General features: G+C 43.4%; 1 protein-coding gene across 11 annotated transcripts in view; it reads right to left on the bottom strand.

Annotated features, from left to right (window-relative positions):
* The window catches only part of LOC118395203 (disco-interacting protein 2 homolog C), a 282104-nt gene that overhangs the window by 97201 nt on the left and 164867 nt on the right, over window positions 1–20036 (bottom strand). For 7 of the 11 annotated variants that reach the window (XM_052463704.1, XM_052463693.1, XM_052463692.1 and 4 more), the window contains 5 exons: window positions 16836–17042; window positions 13599–13781; window positions 6612–6746; window positions 722–841; window positions 275–472 (listed from right to left, as the gene is read on the bottom strand). In XM_052463704.1, coding sequence (XP_052319664.1) covers window positions 275–472; window positions 722–841; window positions 6612–6746; window positions 13599–13781; window positions 16836–17042 — 843 coding nt within the window. Of the gene's footprint in view, window positions 1–274; window positions 473–721; window positions 842–6611; window positions 6747–13598; window positions 13782–16826; window positions 17043–20036 lie in introns of all 11 variants that reach the window. The other 4 variants (XM_052463701.1, XM_052463703.1, XM_052463700.1 and 1 more) reach the window with 3 other exon arrangements.

Below are 20036 nucleotides of genomic sequence, written 5' to 3'. Positions count from 1 at the left end.
AAAGCTATAGGTCAACGTTATAAAAGAGAACAGGACACTTTCATTACTGGTACAGAACACACTTTCATTGCCATCTCACTGGTGATTTGTCTTTAGTGTTTCAATCATGTGCCGTATTAGCCAATCCTTTAGATGAGTGTAGCGGGCTGTGTCCTTACTGTTACGTTTGAATGATAGACGTGACCACTGATGTCAATAACCCGAGAGTCAAACACTAACAATAACATATCATGTGGGTGACGCACTGCTCGTACTGTGCGGACATAACACCTACCGTAGGTTAAAATGTACAGTGGTTTTCCGTTGGTGTCCATAGTGGTGAGGCATGGGGCTTTGGGAGAGATGGTGCCCCACCTCTGCAGAGCAGCCTCCAACGACGGGGGCCAGTTAGTGACCACCCCTAGCTGCTCCCCCCTCATCGCCAGCATCTGAGCCCCCTCCGCTTTGGGCTGGTTGGGGTCAGGCTGTTGTACTGGAGCATAACAGGTACAACGCAATGTTTTAGATTGTAACGTGGCAAAGAGGTTTTCAATTAATAACATTTTTTTTCATAAGCTGTAATAATATAATAACATTCTGTATTGTAACAGCAAATTCATTGAGTTTTTACACATTCAGAAAATCAACCTTCAGAGGTCTTGAGTGCATCCAAAATGACTCCCTGTGCCCTATATAGTGCATTACCTTTGACCAGAGCACTATGGGATGGATGCCTTCTTACCCTCTAGAAGTTCTTCAAAATCGTCAACAAAGAATTCTCTTAAGGGAGGCCGTTTAGGTCTCTTCAATGTGTTGACTAGCTGCTGGATTTTGGCCGACACTCGGCCACCTACTGGAACGCCTGTAGTGGTCACACACACACACACACACACACACACACACACACACACACACACACACACACACACACACACACACACACACACACACACACACACACACACACACACACACACACACACACACACACACACACACACACACACACACACACACACACACACACACACACACACACACACACACACACAGCTCAATACACACACGTAGAAACTTCTATACTTCATGGAAACTTCTATATGTCTAATTGGACTGGCAAGGCCACTTTTTCCAAGTCTTCAGAGAGGAGACATCCACACTTCACTGGGCAATATCCAAAGTGTCTTCTCTACTGTCTCAAACCCCTGCTTTAGTTTCAATGACACTAAACCCTGGCCATTTCTCTTATCATATGAGGTCCAGAGCCTGCTGGTTTTCTGTTCTACGTGATAATTAATTGTACACACCTGGTGTTCCAGGTCTAAATCAGTCCCTGATTAGAAGGGAACAATGAAACAATTCAGTGGAACTGGCTTCGAGGTCCAGAGTTGATACACATACACAGTGAAAAGTGTCAAAGTCAAGGGTTAAACCGTGGATAGAAAGCAATACACAGTAAAAATCAGTCCTGACCAAAGCTGATTTCACAAAGAAACAAAATCTGTGTAAAGCACGATCACTGCGTAACCTGTGTTAGGCTACATATATCAAGTAAAAAGAAGAAAAAAGAAAAACGAAACATTTTGAATCTCTAAAACAGAAGTTTGGTCTTGGTACTGAAGGAGAAAGGTGTAGTTATTTTCAGAGCCTCCATGAGCGTTGTAGTCCAGTAAACCCCATCTGTAAAGCTTGGGACTTGATCTATCAAGCAGACACTCGACGACGTGTGCTCTGTGCGCTCAACAAATCTATTCCTCAGCCACTATTGACTGGAGCATCTGATGTACAGATTCGTCTGCGCGATGCCGTATGCCTCAGGAGAACAAATTAAAATAGCAGAGAGGCCCACATTGGCATACTCCATGATCTGACCGCAGCTCATTCAGAACAAATGTCAGAACAAATGACACCATGACACAGACATATCAGAACAAACTGACATGACACCATCATATCAAAACAAACTAACATGACACAATGACACCAACATATAAAAAACAAACTGACATGACACCATCATATCAAAACAAAGTGACATGACACCGTGACACCATCATATCAGAACATACTGACATGACATCATCATATCAGAACATACTGACATGACACCATGACCCCAACATATCAAAACAAACTGACATGACACCATGACCCCAACATATCAAAACAAACTGACATGACACCATGATATCAAAACAAACTGACATGACACCATGACCCCAACATATCAAAACATACTGACATGACACCATGACCCCAAAATATCAAAACAAACTGACATGACACTATCATATCAAAACAAACTGACATGACACCATGACACAGACATATTAGAACAAACTGACATGACACCATGACTCCATTATATCAAAATAAACTGACATGACACCATCATATCAAAACAAACTGACATGACACCATCATATCAAAACAAACTGACATGACACTATCATATCAAAACAACCTGACATGACACCATGACACCATCATATTAAAAACAAACTGACATGACACCATGACACCATCATATCAAAACAAACTGACATGACACCATGACACCATCATATCAAAACAAACTGACATATAACACCATGACACCATCATATCAAAACAAACTGACATGACACTATCATATCAAAACAACCTGACATGACACCATGACACCATCATATTAAAAACAAACTGACATGACACCATGACACCATCATATCAAAACAAACTGACATGACACCATGACACCATCATATCAAAACAAACTGACATAACACCATGACACAGACATATCAGAACAAACTGACATGACACCACGACACCAACATATCAGAACAAACTGACATGACACCATGACACAGACATATCAGAACAAACTGACATGACATCATGACAGAGACATATCAGAACAAACTGACATGACACCATCATATCAGAACAAACTGACATGACACCATTACACCATCATATCAGAACATACTGACATGACACCATGACCCCAACATATCAAAACATACTGACATGACACCATAATATCAGAACATACTGACATGACACCATGACACAAGCATATCAAAACAAACTGACATGACACCAACATATCAGAACAAACTGACATGACACCATGACACCATCATATCAAAACAAACGGACATGACACCAACATATCAGAACAAACTGACATGACACCATGACACAGACATATCGGAACAAACTGACATGACACCATGAACACTGACACCAACATATCGGAACAAACGGACATGACACCATGACACCAACATATCGGAACAAACTGACATGACACCATGACACCATCATATCAGAACAAACTGACATGACACCATGACACAAACATATCAGAACAAACTGACATGACACCATGACACCATCATATCAGAACAAACTGACATGACACCATGACACCAACATATCAGAACAAACTGACATGACACCATGACACCAACATATCGGAACAAACTGACATGACACCATGACACCAACATATCGGAACAAACGGACATGACACCATGACACCAACATATCGGAACAAACTGACATGACACCATGACACCATCATATCAGAACAAACTGACATGACACCATGACACCAACATATCAGAACAAACTGACATGACACCAACATATCAGAACAAACTGACATGACACCATGACACCAACATATCAAAACAAACGGACATGACACCAACATATCAGAACAAACTGACATGACACCATGACAGAGACATATCAGAACAAACTGACATGACACCATCATATCAAAACAAACTGACATGACACCATGACACAAACATATCAAAACAAACTGACATGACACCAACATATCAGAACAAACGGACATGACACCATGACACCAACATATCAAAACAAACTGACATGACACCATGACACCAACATATCAAAACAAACTGACATGACACCAACATATCAGAACAAACTGACATGACACCATGACACAAACATATCAAAACAAACTGACATGACACCAACATATCAGAACAAACGGACATGACACCATGACACAAACATATCAAAACAAACTGACATGACACCATGACACAAACATATCAAAACAAACTGACATGACACCAACATATCAGAACAAACTGACATGACACCATGACACCAACATATCGGAACAAACGGACATGACACCATGACACCAACATATCGGAACAAACTGACATGACACCATGACACCAACATATCAGAACAAACTGACATGACACCATGACACCAACATATCAGAACAAACTGACATGACACCAACATATCAGAACAAACTGACATGACACCATGACACCAACATATCAGAACAAACGGACATGACACCATGACACCAACATATCAAAACAAACTAACATGACACCAACATATCAAAAACAAACTGCCATGACACCATCATATCAAAACAAACAGACATGACACCATCATATCAAAACAAACTGACATGACACCATCATATCAAAACAAACTGACATGACACCATCATATCAAAACAAACTGACATAACACCATCATATCAAAACAAACTGACATGACACCATGACACCAACATATCAAAACAAACTGACATGACACCATGACACCAACATATCAAAACAAACTGACATGACACCATGACACCAACATATCAAAACAAACTGACATGACACCATCATATCAAAACAAACTGACATGACACCATGACACCATCATATCAAAACAAACTGACATGACACCATCATATCAAAACAAACTGACATGACACCATGACACCAACATATCAAAACAAACTGACATGACACCATCATATCAAAACAAACTGACATAACACCATCATATCAAAACAAACTAACATGACACCATCATATCAAAACAAACTGACATAACACCATCATATCAAAACAAACTGACATGACACCATCATATCAAAACAAACTGACATGACACCATCATATCAAAACAAACTGACATGACACAATGACACCATGATATCAGAACAAACTGACATGACACCATCATATCAAAACAAACTGACATGACACCAACATATCAAAACAAACTGACATGACACCATGACACCAACATATCAAAAACAAACTGACATGACACCATGACAGAGACATATCAGAACAAACTGACATGACACCATGATATCAAAACAAACTGACATGACAACAACATATCAAAACAAACTGACATGACACCATCATATCAAAACAAACTGACATGACACCATGACACCAACATATCAAAACAAACTGACATGACACCATGACACCATCATATCAGAACATACTGTCATGACACCATGACACAGACATATCAGAACAAACTGACATGACACCATGACACCAACATATCAGAACAAACTGACATGACACCATGACACCAACATTTCAAAACAAACTGACATGACACCAACATATCAGAACAAACGGACATGACACCATGACACCAACATATCAAAACAAACTAACATGACACCAACATATCAAAAACAAACTGCCATGACACCATCATATCAAAACAAACTGACATGACACCATGACACCAACATATCAAAAACAAACTGACATGACACCATGACAGAGACATATCAGAACAAACTGACATGACACAATGACACCATCATATCAGAACAAACTGACATGACACCATGATATCAAAACAAACTGACATGACAACAACATATCAAAACAAACTGACATGACACCATGATATCAAAACAAACTGACATGACACCATGACACCAACATATCAAAAACAAACTGACATGACACCATGACAGAGACATATCAGAACAAACTGACATGACACCATGATATCAAAACAAACTGACATGACACCATCATATCAAAACAAACTGACATGACACCATCATATCAAAACAAACTGACATGACACCATCATATCAAAACAAACTGACATGACACCAACATATCAAAACAAACTGACATGACACCATGACACCATCATATCAAAACAAACTGACATGACACCATCATATCAAAACAAACTGACATGACACCATGATATCAAAACAAACTGACATGACACCATGACACCATCATATCAAAACAAACTGACATGACACCATGACACCATCATATCAAAACAAACTGACATGACACCATGACACCATAAAACAAACTGACATGACACCATGATATCAGAACAAACTGACATGACACCATGACACCATGATATCAAAACAAACTGACATGACACCATCATATCAAAACAAACTGACATGACACCATCATATCAAAACAAACTGACATGACACCATCATATCAAAACAAACTGACATGACACCATGATATCAAAACAAACTGACATGACACCATCATATCAAAACAAACTGACATGACACCATCATATCAAAACAAACTGACATGACACCATCATATCAAAACAAACTGACATGACACCATGACACCATCATATCAAAACAAACTGACATGACACCATCATATCAAAACAAACTTACATGACACCATCATATCAAAACAAACTGACATGACACCATGACACCAAAACAAACTGACATGACACCATGACACCATCATATAAAAAAACCTGACATGACACCATGACACCATCATATCAAAACAAACTGACATGTGTGTACTCACCATCTCCGGTCTCCATGAGCTCTGCATTGCCGTATTTGGGCGTGGCCCTGGATGCTGTGGTGGAGCCTTGGGGTCTCTCCACCTGTATGGAGTCTGTGGTGTAGCCGGTGACATCTGGAGGGGTAGAGTGGTTCTCTGGATGTGAGGAGAGGCAAGGTGAAGGAAGCCTGTTACTGTTAGTCCCCCCAGCCCTCAGCCCTATAGCTAACCAAGGGCCACAGGCTGCCATAGCCAAGCCAGCACAACAGTAAGGAGAGGAGGGAAGAGAAGGACTGCCTCTCAAATGGTACCCTACTCCTTGTATAGTGGACTACTGTTGGACACGGCTCATACATACCAGATCCGTATACGCCCTGGTCAAAAGTAGTGCACTATATAGGGAATATGGTTCCATTTGGGATGCAACCTAGGATGAGAGGAGGCACAGGGGCAAGGGTCCAAGGACACAGGGCACACAGACGGAGGGAGGCCACAGGGGTTAGTCAGGTCAGGAGGCGCATGCATCCAGACAAGTGTCCCCGGGTGCAGAATAGACAGACAGACAATGGTTAACTCCAGTAAAAGTCGATTTGAGGAAGGAGAGTGATTGATATGCTGCTGTGCTGGGTTTCTCTTGGTACTTCCACAGTTCCATAGACCTCAGCCCTTATCAATTGATCTGTTTTAAAATCATAGAGAAAAGTGTTTCATGTCACCTCATTTTCATTCAAGGACCCCTCTTGCATGTTTTCCTTTGAACTCAGATTTGAGGTGTATGAAAACACCTAAGTCCATCCACTCCACAAGGGATGCAACTCTGCAACCACCCAAAACCTATTTTCATCTTTATGAAAATGTCATCTTAACTTTATCTAAGATGATAGATGACCGCTTGGGCCAGTAACCAAAAGGCCGTTGAGCAAGGCAGTTAACCCCCAACAACAACTGCTCCCCGGGCGCCAATGATGTGGACGTTAATTACGGCAGCCCTCCGCACCTCTCTGATCCAGAGACACATTTGGGTTGAATGCATTCAGTTGTGCAACTGACTAGGTATCCCTATACCCTTTCCTAATATTTTGGCAATGTTACATTTGTGAACTAGGCCTTTAGCTTCACATACGTCTCTGCTTCGTGTGTGAGGTTGAATGTGTGGGAGCACACTGTAACATATACAAATATCTATGACAACAGTGTCAAATAAACTAATGCTGTGAATGAAGTTGTCCAAGCTGACACTTGCATGTCCCCCACAACAAAACAAAGCGGCCATCCGCTAGGTTTTTGGTAAACAGCTAAGAGACGGAGTAAAACAAGCTTATAGTTTGGGTTCCAATGGGGTAAGCAAATTTAACTAAGCTCATGATCATTAAAGCATTTATAAGTTATATTCTTGTCCAAAAATATATGTACCAATCCAAGATTGCCCCAGTACTGGAGCTGCAGGAGATTCGATGCACTTCATGAAACTGTGTTTTTAATCATTACCGCTCCCTCTTCAATCCCCTGGTCATAACATAATTCCCCCAAATGCTTCAACATTACATCATTGATGCAACACTTCCGCCTCTCCCTCTCTCTGACACATCCCACATGTGACATCTATCCTTAAATTCACTGTAAAAAATAAATCATTTTTACTCTCCATCTCCCACTCGACACGTATCACTTTTCAGATTCTTTGAAGTGCCAGACGTTTTTGAAAGTCTAATCATGCCGTGAATTCTCATTTTCTTCCCATCATACCTGGACAATGTCAAAAAGCATCAGCCGTTACTCTTTTCCCCTGCTAGACTTAGATTCTGATTGAAGTGGATGAGCGTGTGAAATCATTCCAGACACTATTTGTGAAGAGAAACCACAAGGAACTTCCTTCACTGTCTTTCCTTTACATTTCTAGTGCTCCGGCTCAATCTCTCAGCTTTCCACTGTAAAACACTAGAGCCCCAGTCAAGGTCCATACATAAGCTAAAGTGGATCAAACACCGGTACTAGCTAGCCATAGCACTCATCTATAAGGGCCGGTAACCACAAGTATGTGAGAGCAATCTCATTCATAGACCATCATACTGTCTGCTATGAGTAATCTTCCTTTCAGTGATAATTCATCATGTTAGATGAAGATGCCTATGGTTTTGTCCCAAACAGCACTGAATTCCCTATTTAGTGCACTATTGAGCACATAGGCCTTTATGATAAGACCTTCCTATAGCTGATTTAACTTTATTTATTTATGGACAAAGAATGTGTCATCACCTTCCATCAATTCCCATAGGGCTCTGTTCAAAGCTAGTGCACTATATAGGCAATAGGATGCCATTTGGGACGCAGAGGTATATATTCTTACCACCAGTGTCCATGTGAGGTTAGATAAAGAGATCAATGAGAGAGGGAAAGCGCTCCAGAGCCCACTAGGTTAAACAAGACTCGCATTGACAATGTTAGACCAAGTACAACATTACTGCCACTCCCACTTAGCCTCTTCCGTTCACTCTTTACCTGTCTTTACCCTCTCCCCCCTACCTCCCCATCTCCCTCCCTTTCTCTCACTCACGCCCTGCCCATCTCCCTCCCTACATGAGGCGGCACCCAACTGGCCCAGCGTCATCTGGGTTGGAGGAGGGTTTGGCCAGCCAGGATGTCCTTGTCCCATCGCATTGTAGCGACTCCTGTGGCGGGCCGGGTTCATGCACGCTGACTATGGTCGCCACATGTACAGTGTTTCCTCCGACACATTTCCGGGTTAAGCAAGCAGTGTGTCAAGAACAGTGCGGCTTGGCAGGGTTGTGTTTCGGAGGATGCATGGCTCTCAACCTTCGCATCTCCCGAGTTCACACGGGAGTTGCAGCGATGGGACAAGACTAACTACCAATCGGATATCATGAAATTGGGGATGGAAAAAAACAGCAAAAAGGTTGAATAAACATATTTTTGTTTCACCTTTATATAACCAGGTAGGCTAGTTCAGAACAAGTTCTCATTTGCAACTGCGACCTGGCCAAGATAAAGCATAGCAATTCGACACAAACAACACAGAGTTACACATGTAATAAACAAAACATAGTCAATAATACAGTAGAACAAAAGAAAACAAAAAGTCTATATACAGTGAATGCAAATGAGGTAAGATAAGGGAGTTAAGGCAATAAATAGGCCACGGTGGCGAAGTAAGTACAATATAGCAATTAAACACTGGAATGGGAGATGTGCAGAAGATGAATGTGCAAGTAGAGCTACTGGGGTGCAAAGGAGCAAGATAAATAAATAAATACAGTATTGGGATGAGGTAGGTAGATAGATGGGCTGTTTACAGATGGGCTATGTACAGGTGCAGTGATCTGTGAGCTGCTCTGACAGCTGGTGCTTAAAGCTAGTGTGGGAGATATGAGTCTCCAGCTTCAGAGATTTTTGCAGTTCGTTCCAGTCATTGGCAGCAGAGAACTGGAAGGAAAGACGACCAAAGGAGGAATTGGCTTTGGGGGTGACCAATGAGATATACCTGCTGGAGTGTGCTAAGAGTGGGTGCTGCTATGGTGACCAGTGAGCTGAGATAAGACGGGGCTTTAGCTAGCAGAGACTTCTAGATAACCTGTAGCCAGTGGGTTTAGCGACGAGTATGAAGCGAGGGCCAACCAACGAGAGCGTACAGGTCGCAATGGTGGGTAGTGTATGGGGCTTTGGTGACAAAACGGATGGCACTGTGATAGACTGCATCTAGTTTGTTGAGTAGAGTGTTGGAGGCTATTTTATAGATGACATCACCAAAGTCGAGGATTGGTAGGATGGTCAGTTTTACGAGGGTATGTTTGGCAGCATGAGTGAAGGATGCTTTGCTACGATATAGGAAGCCAATTCTAGATTTGATTTTGGATTGGAGATGCTTAATGTGAGTCTGCAAGGAAAGTTTACAATCTAACCAGACACCTAGGTATTTGTAGTTGTCCACGTATTCTAAGTCAGAGCCGTCCAGAGTACTGATGCTGGACGGGTGGGCAGGTGCGGGCAGTGATCTGTTGAATAGCATGCATTTAGTTTTACTTGCGTTTAAGAGCAGTTGGAGGCCACTGAAGGAGAGTTGTATGGCATTGAAGCTCATCTGGAGGTTAGTTAACACAGTGTCCAAAGAGGGGCCAGAAGTATACAGAATGGTGTCATCTGCGTAGAGGTTTATCAGAGAATCACCAGCAGCAAGAGCAACATCAATGATGTATACAGAGAAGAGAGTCGGCCTGAGAATTGAACCCTGTGGCACCCCCATAGAGACTGCCAGAGGTCCGGACAACACTGAACTCTATCAGAGAATTAGTTGTTAAACCAGGCGAGGCAATCATTTAAGAAACCAAGGCTATCGAGTCTGCCAATAAGAATGTGGTGATTGACAGAGTCGAAAGCCTTGGCCAGGTCGATGAATATGGCTGCACAGTAATGTCTCTTATCGATGGCGGTTATGATGTCGTTTAGGACCTTGAGCGTGGCTGAGGTGCACCCATGACCAGCTCTGAAACCAGATTGCATAGCAGAGAAGGTACGATGGGATTCAAAATGGTTGGTAATCTGTTTGTTAACTTGGATTTCGAAGACCTTAGAAAGAGAGGGTAGGATAGATATAGGTCTGTAGCAGTTTGGGTCTAGAGTGTCACCCCTTTGAAGAGGGGGATGACCGCGAAAGATTTCCAATCTTTGGGAGTCTCAGACGATAAGAAAGAGAGGTTGAACAGGCTAGTAATAGGGGTTGCAACAATTTCGGCAGATAATTTTAGAAAGAGAGGGTCCAGATTGTCTAGGGGGACGGAGGGGGACGGAGGGGGGGGGGAGACAGCGAGAAAAAGATAAATGCTTCTCCATGACTGAGTGAGACTGAGACAATGCTAGGCTAGCTAGCTACCAGCTGCAATAACAGAGGTTGTTGACACTTAGATTTGACTTCTGCTATCAGAATACGAAGGTAGCATTGAAAAGTCGCCTTGTTGTCTGATTGTGTTCAGATCTGGCTGACCACTTCGGGAGGGGGACAGGGATTCATTGCGTGTGGATTTCTAAAAGCGCACACAGTGGGGACATCATCAGCACTCCTCTCACAAGTCGCCAGAAAACTTGTGTTTTGAGACGAGAGGCATTTTTTCATTATAACGTTGGAGGAAATACGTTCCTAGCGTGTGAGGAACATGTTTGCTGGCCTCATAAATACCAGCTAATATTAAGAAAAACATGTTTTTGTTTGGCTAGAGTTATGCTAACCCGTTTGCAATCCCTTTAGCGTTGCTTTCTAGCTTCAGAGGTTAGCTGGCTAGTTAGCTACAGTATTTAGCAACTGCCATTGTTGTTGTGTTATCTTATTTAGCCTATTTCACTGTTTGTATACTAGCATTTGATTATAGCGTGGGAATAGGGAATCCGGACACAGTAGACATATTTAAATGTAGGTGTAGATGCATGACGCTTTTGGAATTCCATGATCAGAACTCTATGATCAGAGCTAAAGCTGCATGATCAGAACTCAATGCTAAAAGCTGGATGAACTGTCAAGTCTAGACATGGCCAGAATGCTTTCTCCAGACATATTGATATTGCATTTCCTACCAGCAGCTCAAGCATGCTAATGATATAGGAAGGGGTGCTCTTTGTACATAACATCTGTTTACCTGAGCCAGAGTGAACAGACAGACACTGGCCAACAGTACTAAACAGGCAGTGAGAGACTAAGGCTGTTTCCCCAAAAGAAACCCTATTCCACTACTTTTGACCAGCACTATATAGTGGACTATATAGGGAATAGGGTGTTATTTGGGATTATAAACAGTGTACAAAACACCTTCCTAATATTGACTTGCCCCCCCCTCCCCTTTTATAGCTCAACACCCACAGAAACAATAATGAGCTATAGGGAATCCAGTGACAGCTAGACTACAGCACACGACGGCAGACGGAGAAAGAAGCGCTGAACTGCAATGGGATCTATGGATCGTCACATAGGCTGCGTTCCAAGCTGACTACATTGCAGACGCAAGCCATATTTCACAATGCATGGAAAGGTGCATCGTCTGCAATGTAGAACGCAACCATAGACTGCAAAACATCATTCCATTAGGAATAGGAACCCCTTCCAGAATGATGTTAATGGTTATGTGGTGTTCTCAGACGTTGATCAATGGTTGATTATAGTCTGGACCAGGCCTTTGTTTTCAGAACATTCATCTACTTCCACCCGAGGGATTGTAGAATCCCTTTCTTTTCTCTAGTTGTTCCATACAGAGGGATAACTCATTTTGCTAATTCACTCTCCCCGCCAAATAGTGACTGTTGGAATAATGGATGGATTTAATCAAGGCATTCTTCAATGCTGGTTCAGTGGGTTCTTTAAGCATCGAGCAGAGTTTTGGCACTGAAAAGTACAACTCAAAGGGCATTTTAAACAGACTACTTAAAACAACGTGGCACCTGCCTAAAGTTCAGATTCAAAGTGTACCCTCCCGACTACCCAATAAAAAAACTCAGGGATTGGGAGAGCAGGGAGTGTCTAAAATCAAACAACATATATTACAACAAGCACCACCTCCACATAACTGGAGCAGCCATCCATCTGCTTTGTGTCAAAGACAAAAAGCATTCTTGAACATGCAGTCTTTTATCTTGCCCAGCAAATAAATACATGTATTTCTCACCATTAGATCAATACATATTTCACAGCCATGAAAGCAGCCAAAACTGCTTTCTAGACCTTACCGGTTTCCTGCAATATTGATGTTGATTTTCCATCAACACCGTGGCTCTCACCCGCAAAGGGTACTCCACACACTCAGATTCATACGATCACAGTACTCATTAGCCAAAGCTATCCATGGGTTAGCATCACTTCTCTTCTCCCAGCTTTTCACACTGTAGCTAGAGCAAGACACCACTTTGACATTGAACGCCACAATTGATCATGAGAAAGCAAATGGGTGCGGGGCTGCGGCTAGAGCAGGGCAGGGAGGGGTTGACTGCCCCCCTGCACGGTGGGATACTGACCCTGCTTCTCCAGGGGGGGCTGCTGCCAGACGAGCTCCGATCCACCTGATCCAAACTCACAGGACCGCCTCACCACAGGACCAGGACATGAGTTCCCATTCTCTACTGTGACTGGGGCTGGTGTGCCCAGGAGAACTGGGGCCTTCCTAGTTTTCCTCTTCAGAGAGAGGTGAGCAATGGGCCCTGCGTGTGAGGAGGGGAAAACCAGAACCTTAAATCCAGACTACGGCAACCACACAGGGCCAAACCAAGTCACTACTGTAGCCAGATGGAGGGAAGACACACTGCAGGGTCTCTCTGCAGGAGGCATCAGCCATATGGAGGGGAAATATAATCTGTGTTTCAAATGGCACCCTATTGACTTTATAGTGCACTAGTTCTGACCAGCTCTGGTCAAAAGTAGTGAACTCAAAATGAAATGGGGTGCAATTTAAGACCCATCCATAGATGTGGGTGGCGAGGGGTATGGAGAAAAGCAACTTATCTACACAGGCAGGCAGAACCACACTGATGGGAAGGGAGGGAGGGAGAAGGGATGAAGGGAAGGAAAATGCTTTTTCTTTAGCCTTTTAAAAAGCCAACATACACAGGAGCTGGTTTGTTTTGGCCTCTAATGGGAGCCAAGAGGGAAATCAGATCCGTAACATTCACACACACACAGGAAAGGATATCCTCCTCTGAAATACACACCTAGTGGAGAGAGACATACAAACATCATGCTATGTTGTGACAACAAAACGCTGTTTGAATGTCATGGAAACACCTCTTAAAACCAAGGCTTTAGAGAGTTACTCATAAAGTTACTAATACACAACTATACAGTTTGATGGAATTAAATCTAACTATCAGAACGACTGGATGTTGACAAGTGTTTTGATTGATAGATTGCCAAAATAATCTAGTGATTGATTGACTAACTCTTAACTGTCTTACTGACAGGCTGTCATAGTACACGTCAGGGCTGTAAGTGGTGTTCCATTACATGTCAACTATACCTCATAACTGATACATGATATCACATTTCCTAGTTCAGTGAAAGTCTACATCTACCACAGCACCAGTCCCCAGTTCTTCCAGTGCTGCTTCAAAGCGTCCCCATTTCAAAGTAATGGTAGCAGGAGGAGGGACTGGCACAAACACCAGATAAACATCACATCTGAGTGTTTAAAATGTCTCTTCACTGAGTAGAAGAAGCCAATCAGCAGTTGGCTACTAGCGGTGTCTGCGACCCAACTGTCACGGCACCCTACTCCCAACACTGCGCATTTACTTCAGACTGTCCGCAAGCTGTGTCTACCTGACGGGAGCCTCAATGTGGTGTCTGTTCTGTGCTTTGTCTCTGGTAGCCATCAACTCTGGTAGCCATCAAACTTGTGTCAGCTCAGCAGCATGAAAACAGACTAGCCACTAGAACAGTTTACACAGACAACATTGGAGAACAGCAGTTCATGGTCATAGCTCTTTTAAGTATGGTTGTTTTGTTATTTTGTCCTCCAATTGACATGTATTATGCAGTGACTACAACTAAGGGGTTAACTAAGTCTAGGGTATAAGAAGATAAACCAAAGTGAGAGCTTCTCTTCGTGAGGAGGATGGGCTGCATGCAAGTAAAAAGAAAGCAAATATTTCCACACAGGAACCATTGCAGTCTAGTGTTGTGTGCATGCCTTAGGGGTGGGAACATTAAAGGAAGGTACAGGATAGGTGAGGGGTGATGTGAGCAGCACACACACGCGAATGTACATGCACACACACGTGCACACATACATACTGCGGGGGTGTTGATAGAGAACGCCAACAACAGGGATACTTTTCCCACATTTTGTCATGTTACAGCCTGAATTTTGATTTAGTAACTTGAGATTTTGTGTCACTGGCCTACACACAATACCCCATAATGTGAAAATGTAATTATGTTTTTTAGAAGTGTTTACAAATTACTTAAAAATGAAAAGCTGAAATGTCTTGAGTCAATAAGTATTCAACTCCTTTGTTGTGGCAAAAAAAATGCTTAACAAGCCACATAAGTTGCATGGACACACTGTGTGCAATAATAGTGTTTAACATGATTTTTGAATGACTACCTCGTCTTTGTACCCCACATATACAATTATCTGTAAGGTCCCTCAGTCGAGCAGTGAATTTCAAACATAGATTCAACCACAAAGACCAGTGAGGTTTTCCAATGCCTCGCAAAGAAGAGCACCTATTGGTAGATGGGTAAAAAAAACTGACATTTGAATACCCCTTTGAGCATGGTGAAGTTATTAATTACACTTTGGATGGTGTATCAATACACCCAGTGACTACAAAAATACAGCTGTCATTCCAAACTCAGTTGCCGGAGAGGAAGAAAACCGCTCAGGGATTTCACCATGAGGCCAATGGTAACTTTAAAACAGTTAGAGTTGAATGGCTGTGATAGGACATAACTGAGGATGGCTCAACTACATTGTAGTTACTCTACAATACTAACCTAAATGACAGTGAAAAGAAGGAAGCCTGTACAGAATATAAATATTCCAAAACATGCATCCTGTTCACAATAAGGCACTAAAGTAAAACTGCAAGAAATGTAGCGAAGAAATGAACTTTATGTCCAGAATATAAAGCACTATTGTTCGGGGAAAATCCAACACATCACTGAGTACCACTCTTCAAATGTACATTTAGCATGGTGGTGGCTGCATCATGTTATGGGTATGCTTGTCATCGGCAAGGACTATGGATTTTTTAGGGTAAAAATAAACGGAATAGAGCTAAGCAGAGGCAAAATCTGAGAAGAAACCTGGGATGTTTAAAGAATAATGTGCAAATATTGTACAATCCAAGTGTGAAAAGCTCTTAGACTTACCCAGAAAGACTCACAGCAGTAATCGCTACCAAATGTGATTCTAACATGTATTGGTGTGAATACTTATGTAAATGAGATATTTCTGTATTTCAGTTTCCATAAATTTGCAAACATTTCTAAAAACATGTTTTCACTTTGTCATTATGGATTACTGTGTGTAGATGGGTGAGAAAATAAATACATTTGATCCATTTTCAATTCAGGTTTTAAAAATTAGGAATAAGTCAAAGGGTATGAATACTTATTATTATTATTATTATTATATTATTATATTATTATATTTAATACTCTCTGCAGGCACTGTAAGTAAGACAAACATACCCTAACACACAAGTAGGTAAGCAAGGTTATAGTTGAAGGGTGGGTTTGTTTACCTGACTTACCGAGGTGTGTCTGGCCCATGACGTCTGCTAGCCGGCTGGCCGCCCCGCTCCCTCCGCTCTGCGTGGAGGAGGAGGAGGTGGTGGAGGAGGTGGTGGAGCCGTGGATGGCCCTGCTGATCCAGTTCTCCATGTTGATGCTGCCCTGGCTGGAGGTGGGTGTGCCCTCACCCTGCATGGAGCCCTCTTCCTCCGAGCCTGACGACGTGTCTGGAGAGAGGGGGGAGTGGAGCAGAGAGGAAGAGAGGGTTTATACACAGCAGGGAAACACACACATGAACAGAAGTACATACGCGTACACACAAACAACTGCATGTCACTGTCGGACATTTGCACAACAAATAGATACTAAACTCTGTCATGGCACTGAGGGGAATTCCCCTCCCCCCTAACATACCCCCTCCACACCTGATTCAGAGGGGTTGGATTAAATGCGGAAGACACATTTGGGTTGAATGCATTCAGTTGTTTAACTGTCTAGGTATCCTCTTTCCTATTCCCCTCCTCCCCACCTATACAGTGGACAAAGGTGTGTCCACAGAAGGCATGCCAATCAGAGAGTTGACAGACACCTGATCCTGACAATGAAGGGGAGAATGGCTTCCTTCCATAGTATCAGAGTTGGACTGTAGGAACACTACAGCCCCTACAGCCCTACAGCCCCCTGCTACCCTACTGTCATCTACTGCCCTACAGAACCATACAGCCCTACAGCCCCCTTCTGCCCTACAGAACCCTACTGTCCTCTACTGCACTACAGAACCCTACAGCCCCCTCGAGAAACCTACTGCCCCATACAGAACCCTACAGCCCCCTACAGAACTTTACTGCCCCCTACAGAACCCACAGCCCCAGAACCTCTCACCATTAGGCTGATTCACTGCCATGAACCCAAATCCACCGCAACACACAGACATAGTCTCAGCACAAACACTCTTAGATCATCCACTCTGTTCTGTTAATATCACAACTCCTCACCCAGGGATGTTTTTAGCTCTAGTCTGTCGTAGTGGCTCAGTCTGGGGATGAGTGAGTGTGATTCTTTGTGTGCTTAATTTTGCATATGTTTTACATACTGTGTCAGGACAGGGTTGTCTGCCTGTGGGCCGGGCCAAGGGAGGGGAACAAACAGAGAAAGTGCGGGGATCATGACGACTAATTTCAGAACGAGCTACTGAGAGAGATAAACAACAGTGTGTGTGTGTGTGTGTGTGTGTGTGTGTGTGTGTGTGTGTGTGTGTGTGTGTGTGTGTGTGTGTGTGTGTGTGTGTGTGTGTGTGTGTGTGAGATACAGTGGCCTCAAACCTGAAACATTGACCTTTTCTAAAAAATAAAATAAAAATCTGCATGGACTAACTTTGTAAAAGGTGTAAATTTACTTAATGGGTTTTATGAGTGGACATAAAATATAAGTTTGTCTTTTCTTGGCCAGACTAAACGTACACAGTAAATGCCCACTGTCTTTCCTAGTGACAGCAGTGAGAGAGACGGTAACCTTTGCTGGGCTGAGGGAGTCTCCTCCAGCATGCAGCATACTGTATGCTTGCTCAAACTATAGAATTACATAAAAATGATAGGATCTCTATGGCTCCAACACCCTGCAGGCCACTGGGGTTTCATCTGCCCACAGGGATGTCTGCTGAAGCCTGTGAAATGAAGCCAAAAGGGGGTAGACTAGGGCAACAACACTGACAGCTCTGCCCTGCCATTGGCCATTTGCTTGATTGGCCAACGCTATGTAGAGTGCTGCCTGATAGGCCAGAGGTGTTGTCAGTATGCAGTGTCAGTCAAATTGGTGACAGCTGTCAGTCAGCAGAGCTCACACCTGGGCTCTCCTATGTTGTTGACACTGGGACAGATAAGAGTGTGTGTGTGTATATCACACACGCGCGCACACACACACACACACACACACACACACACACACACACACACACACACACACACACACACACACACACACACACACACACACACACACACACACACACACACACACACACACACACACACACACACACACACACACACACACACACACTTAGATGGGAATAGAGGCAGAGGCTTTTGACATGCTGGTCAAAACTATATAGTGATATAGGGAATAGGGAGTTATTTTGGGACACAGACATGTACAAAATAAAATCGCCACACTAATTACTTACAAAGACAGACAAGAAAACAAATAAAGAGTGGAGTCCATATTGGAGTTGGCAGGTTGTGGAGGAATAGTGTGCTCCAATGGAATACTGCTGCTTGCCTTGCTTGGTATGATGGGTGTGTGTGGGACTTTTTCCCCACATGCACCCAGCCTCGCAGGCAGTCAGGCACAAACAACGCCAGCGCTCAAGGGGCTGTTCGCTCTGCCTAGAAGAATTGTGCGTCCTTATAAGAACTGTGCCTGCCCTGCTCATTTGGAATGATGTGAAAATGTGCTTGTGGCGATTCCTAAATGGATGTCAATTGTGTGTGTGTTCAGTAAATTAATCCCTGTAGAAGCCTCACTCCCAGCCTTCAGCACTAATGCAAATAAGATGGTCTCATATCGCTGTCACACGCCACGCCACTCCATAACACAGCTCTGTCCACGCCACGCCACGCCACTCCATAACACACCTCTGTTCACGCCACGCCACTCCATAACACACCTCTGTCCACGCCACGCCACTCCATAACACAGCTCTGTCCACGCCACGCCACGCCACTCCATAACACACCTCTGTTCACGCCACGCCACTCCATAACACACCTCTGTTCACGCCACGCCACTCCATAACACACCTCTGTCCAGGCCACGCCACTCCATAACACACCTATGTCCACGCCACGCCACTCCATAACACAGCTCTGTTCACGCCGCGCCACTCCATAACACACCTCTGTCCACGCCACGCCACTCCATAACACACCTCTGTCCAGGCCACGCCACTCCATAACACACCTATGTCCACGTCACGCCACTCCATAACACACCTCTGTCCACGCCACGCCACTCCATAACACAGCTCTGTTCACGCCACGCCACTCCATAACACAGCTCTGTTCACGCCACGCCACTCCATAACACACCTCTGTCCACGCCACGCCACTCCATAACACACCTCTGTCCACGTCACGCCACTCCATAACACACCTCTGTTCACGCCACACCACTCCATAACACACCTCTGTCCATGCCACGCCACTCCATAACACACCTATGTC

This window comes from Oncorhynchus keta, chromosome 15, assembly GCF_023373465.1.
Source record: "Oncorhynchus keta strain PuntledgeMale-10-30-2019 chromosome 15, Oket_V2, whole genome shotgun sequence".
In the NCBI taxonomy this organism is placed as follows: Eukaryota; Metazoa; Chordata; class Actinopteri; order Salmoniformes; family Salmonidae; genus Oncorhynchus; species Oncorhynchus keta.
This window is presented reverse-complemented; position numbering and strand designations above follow the sequence as displayed.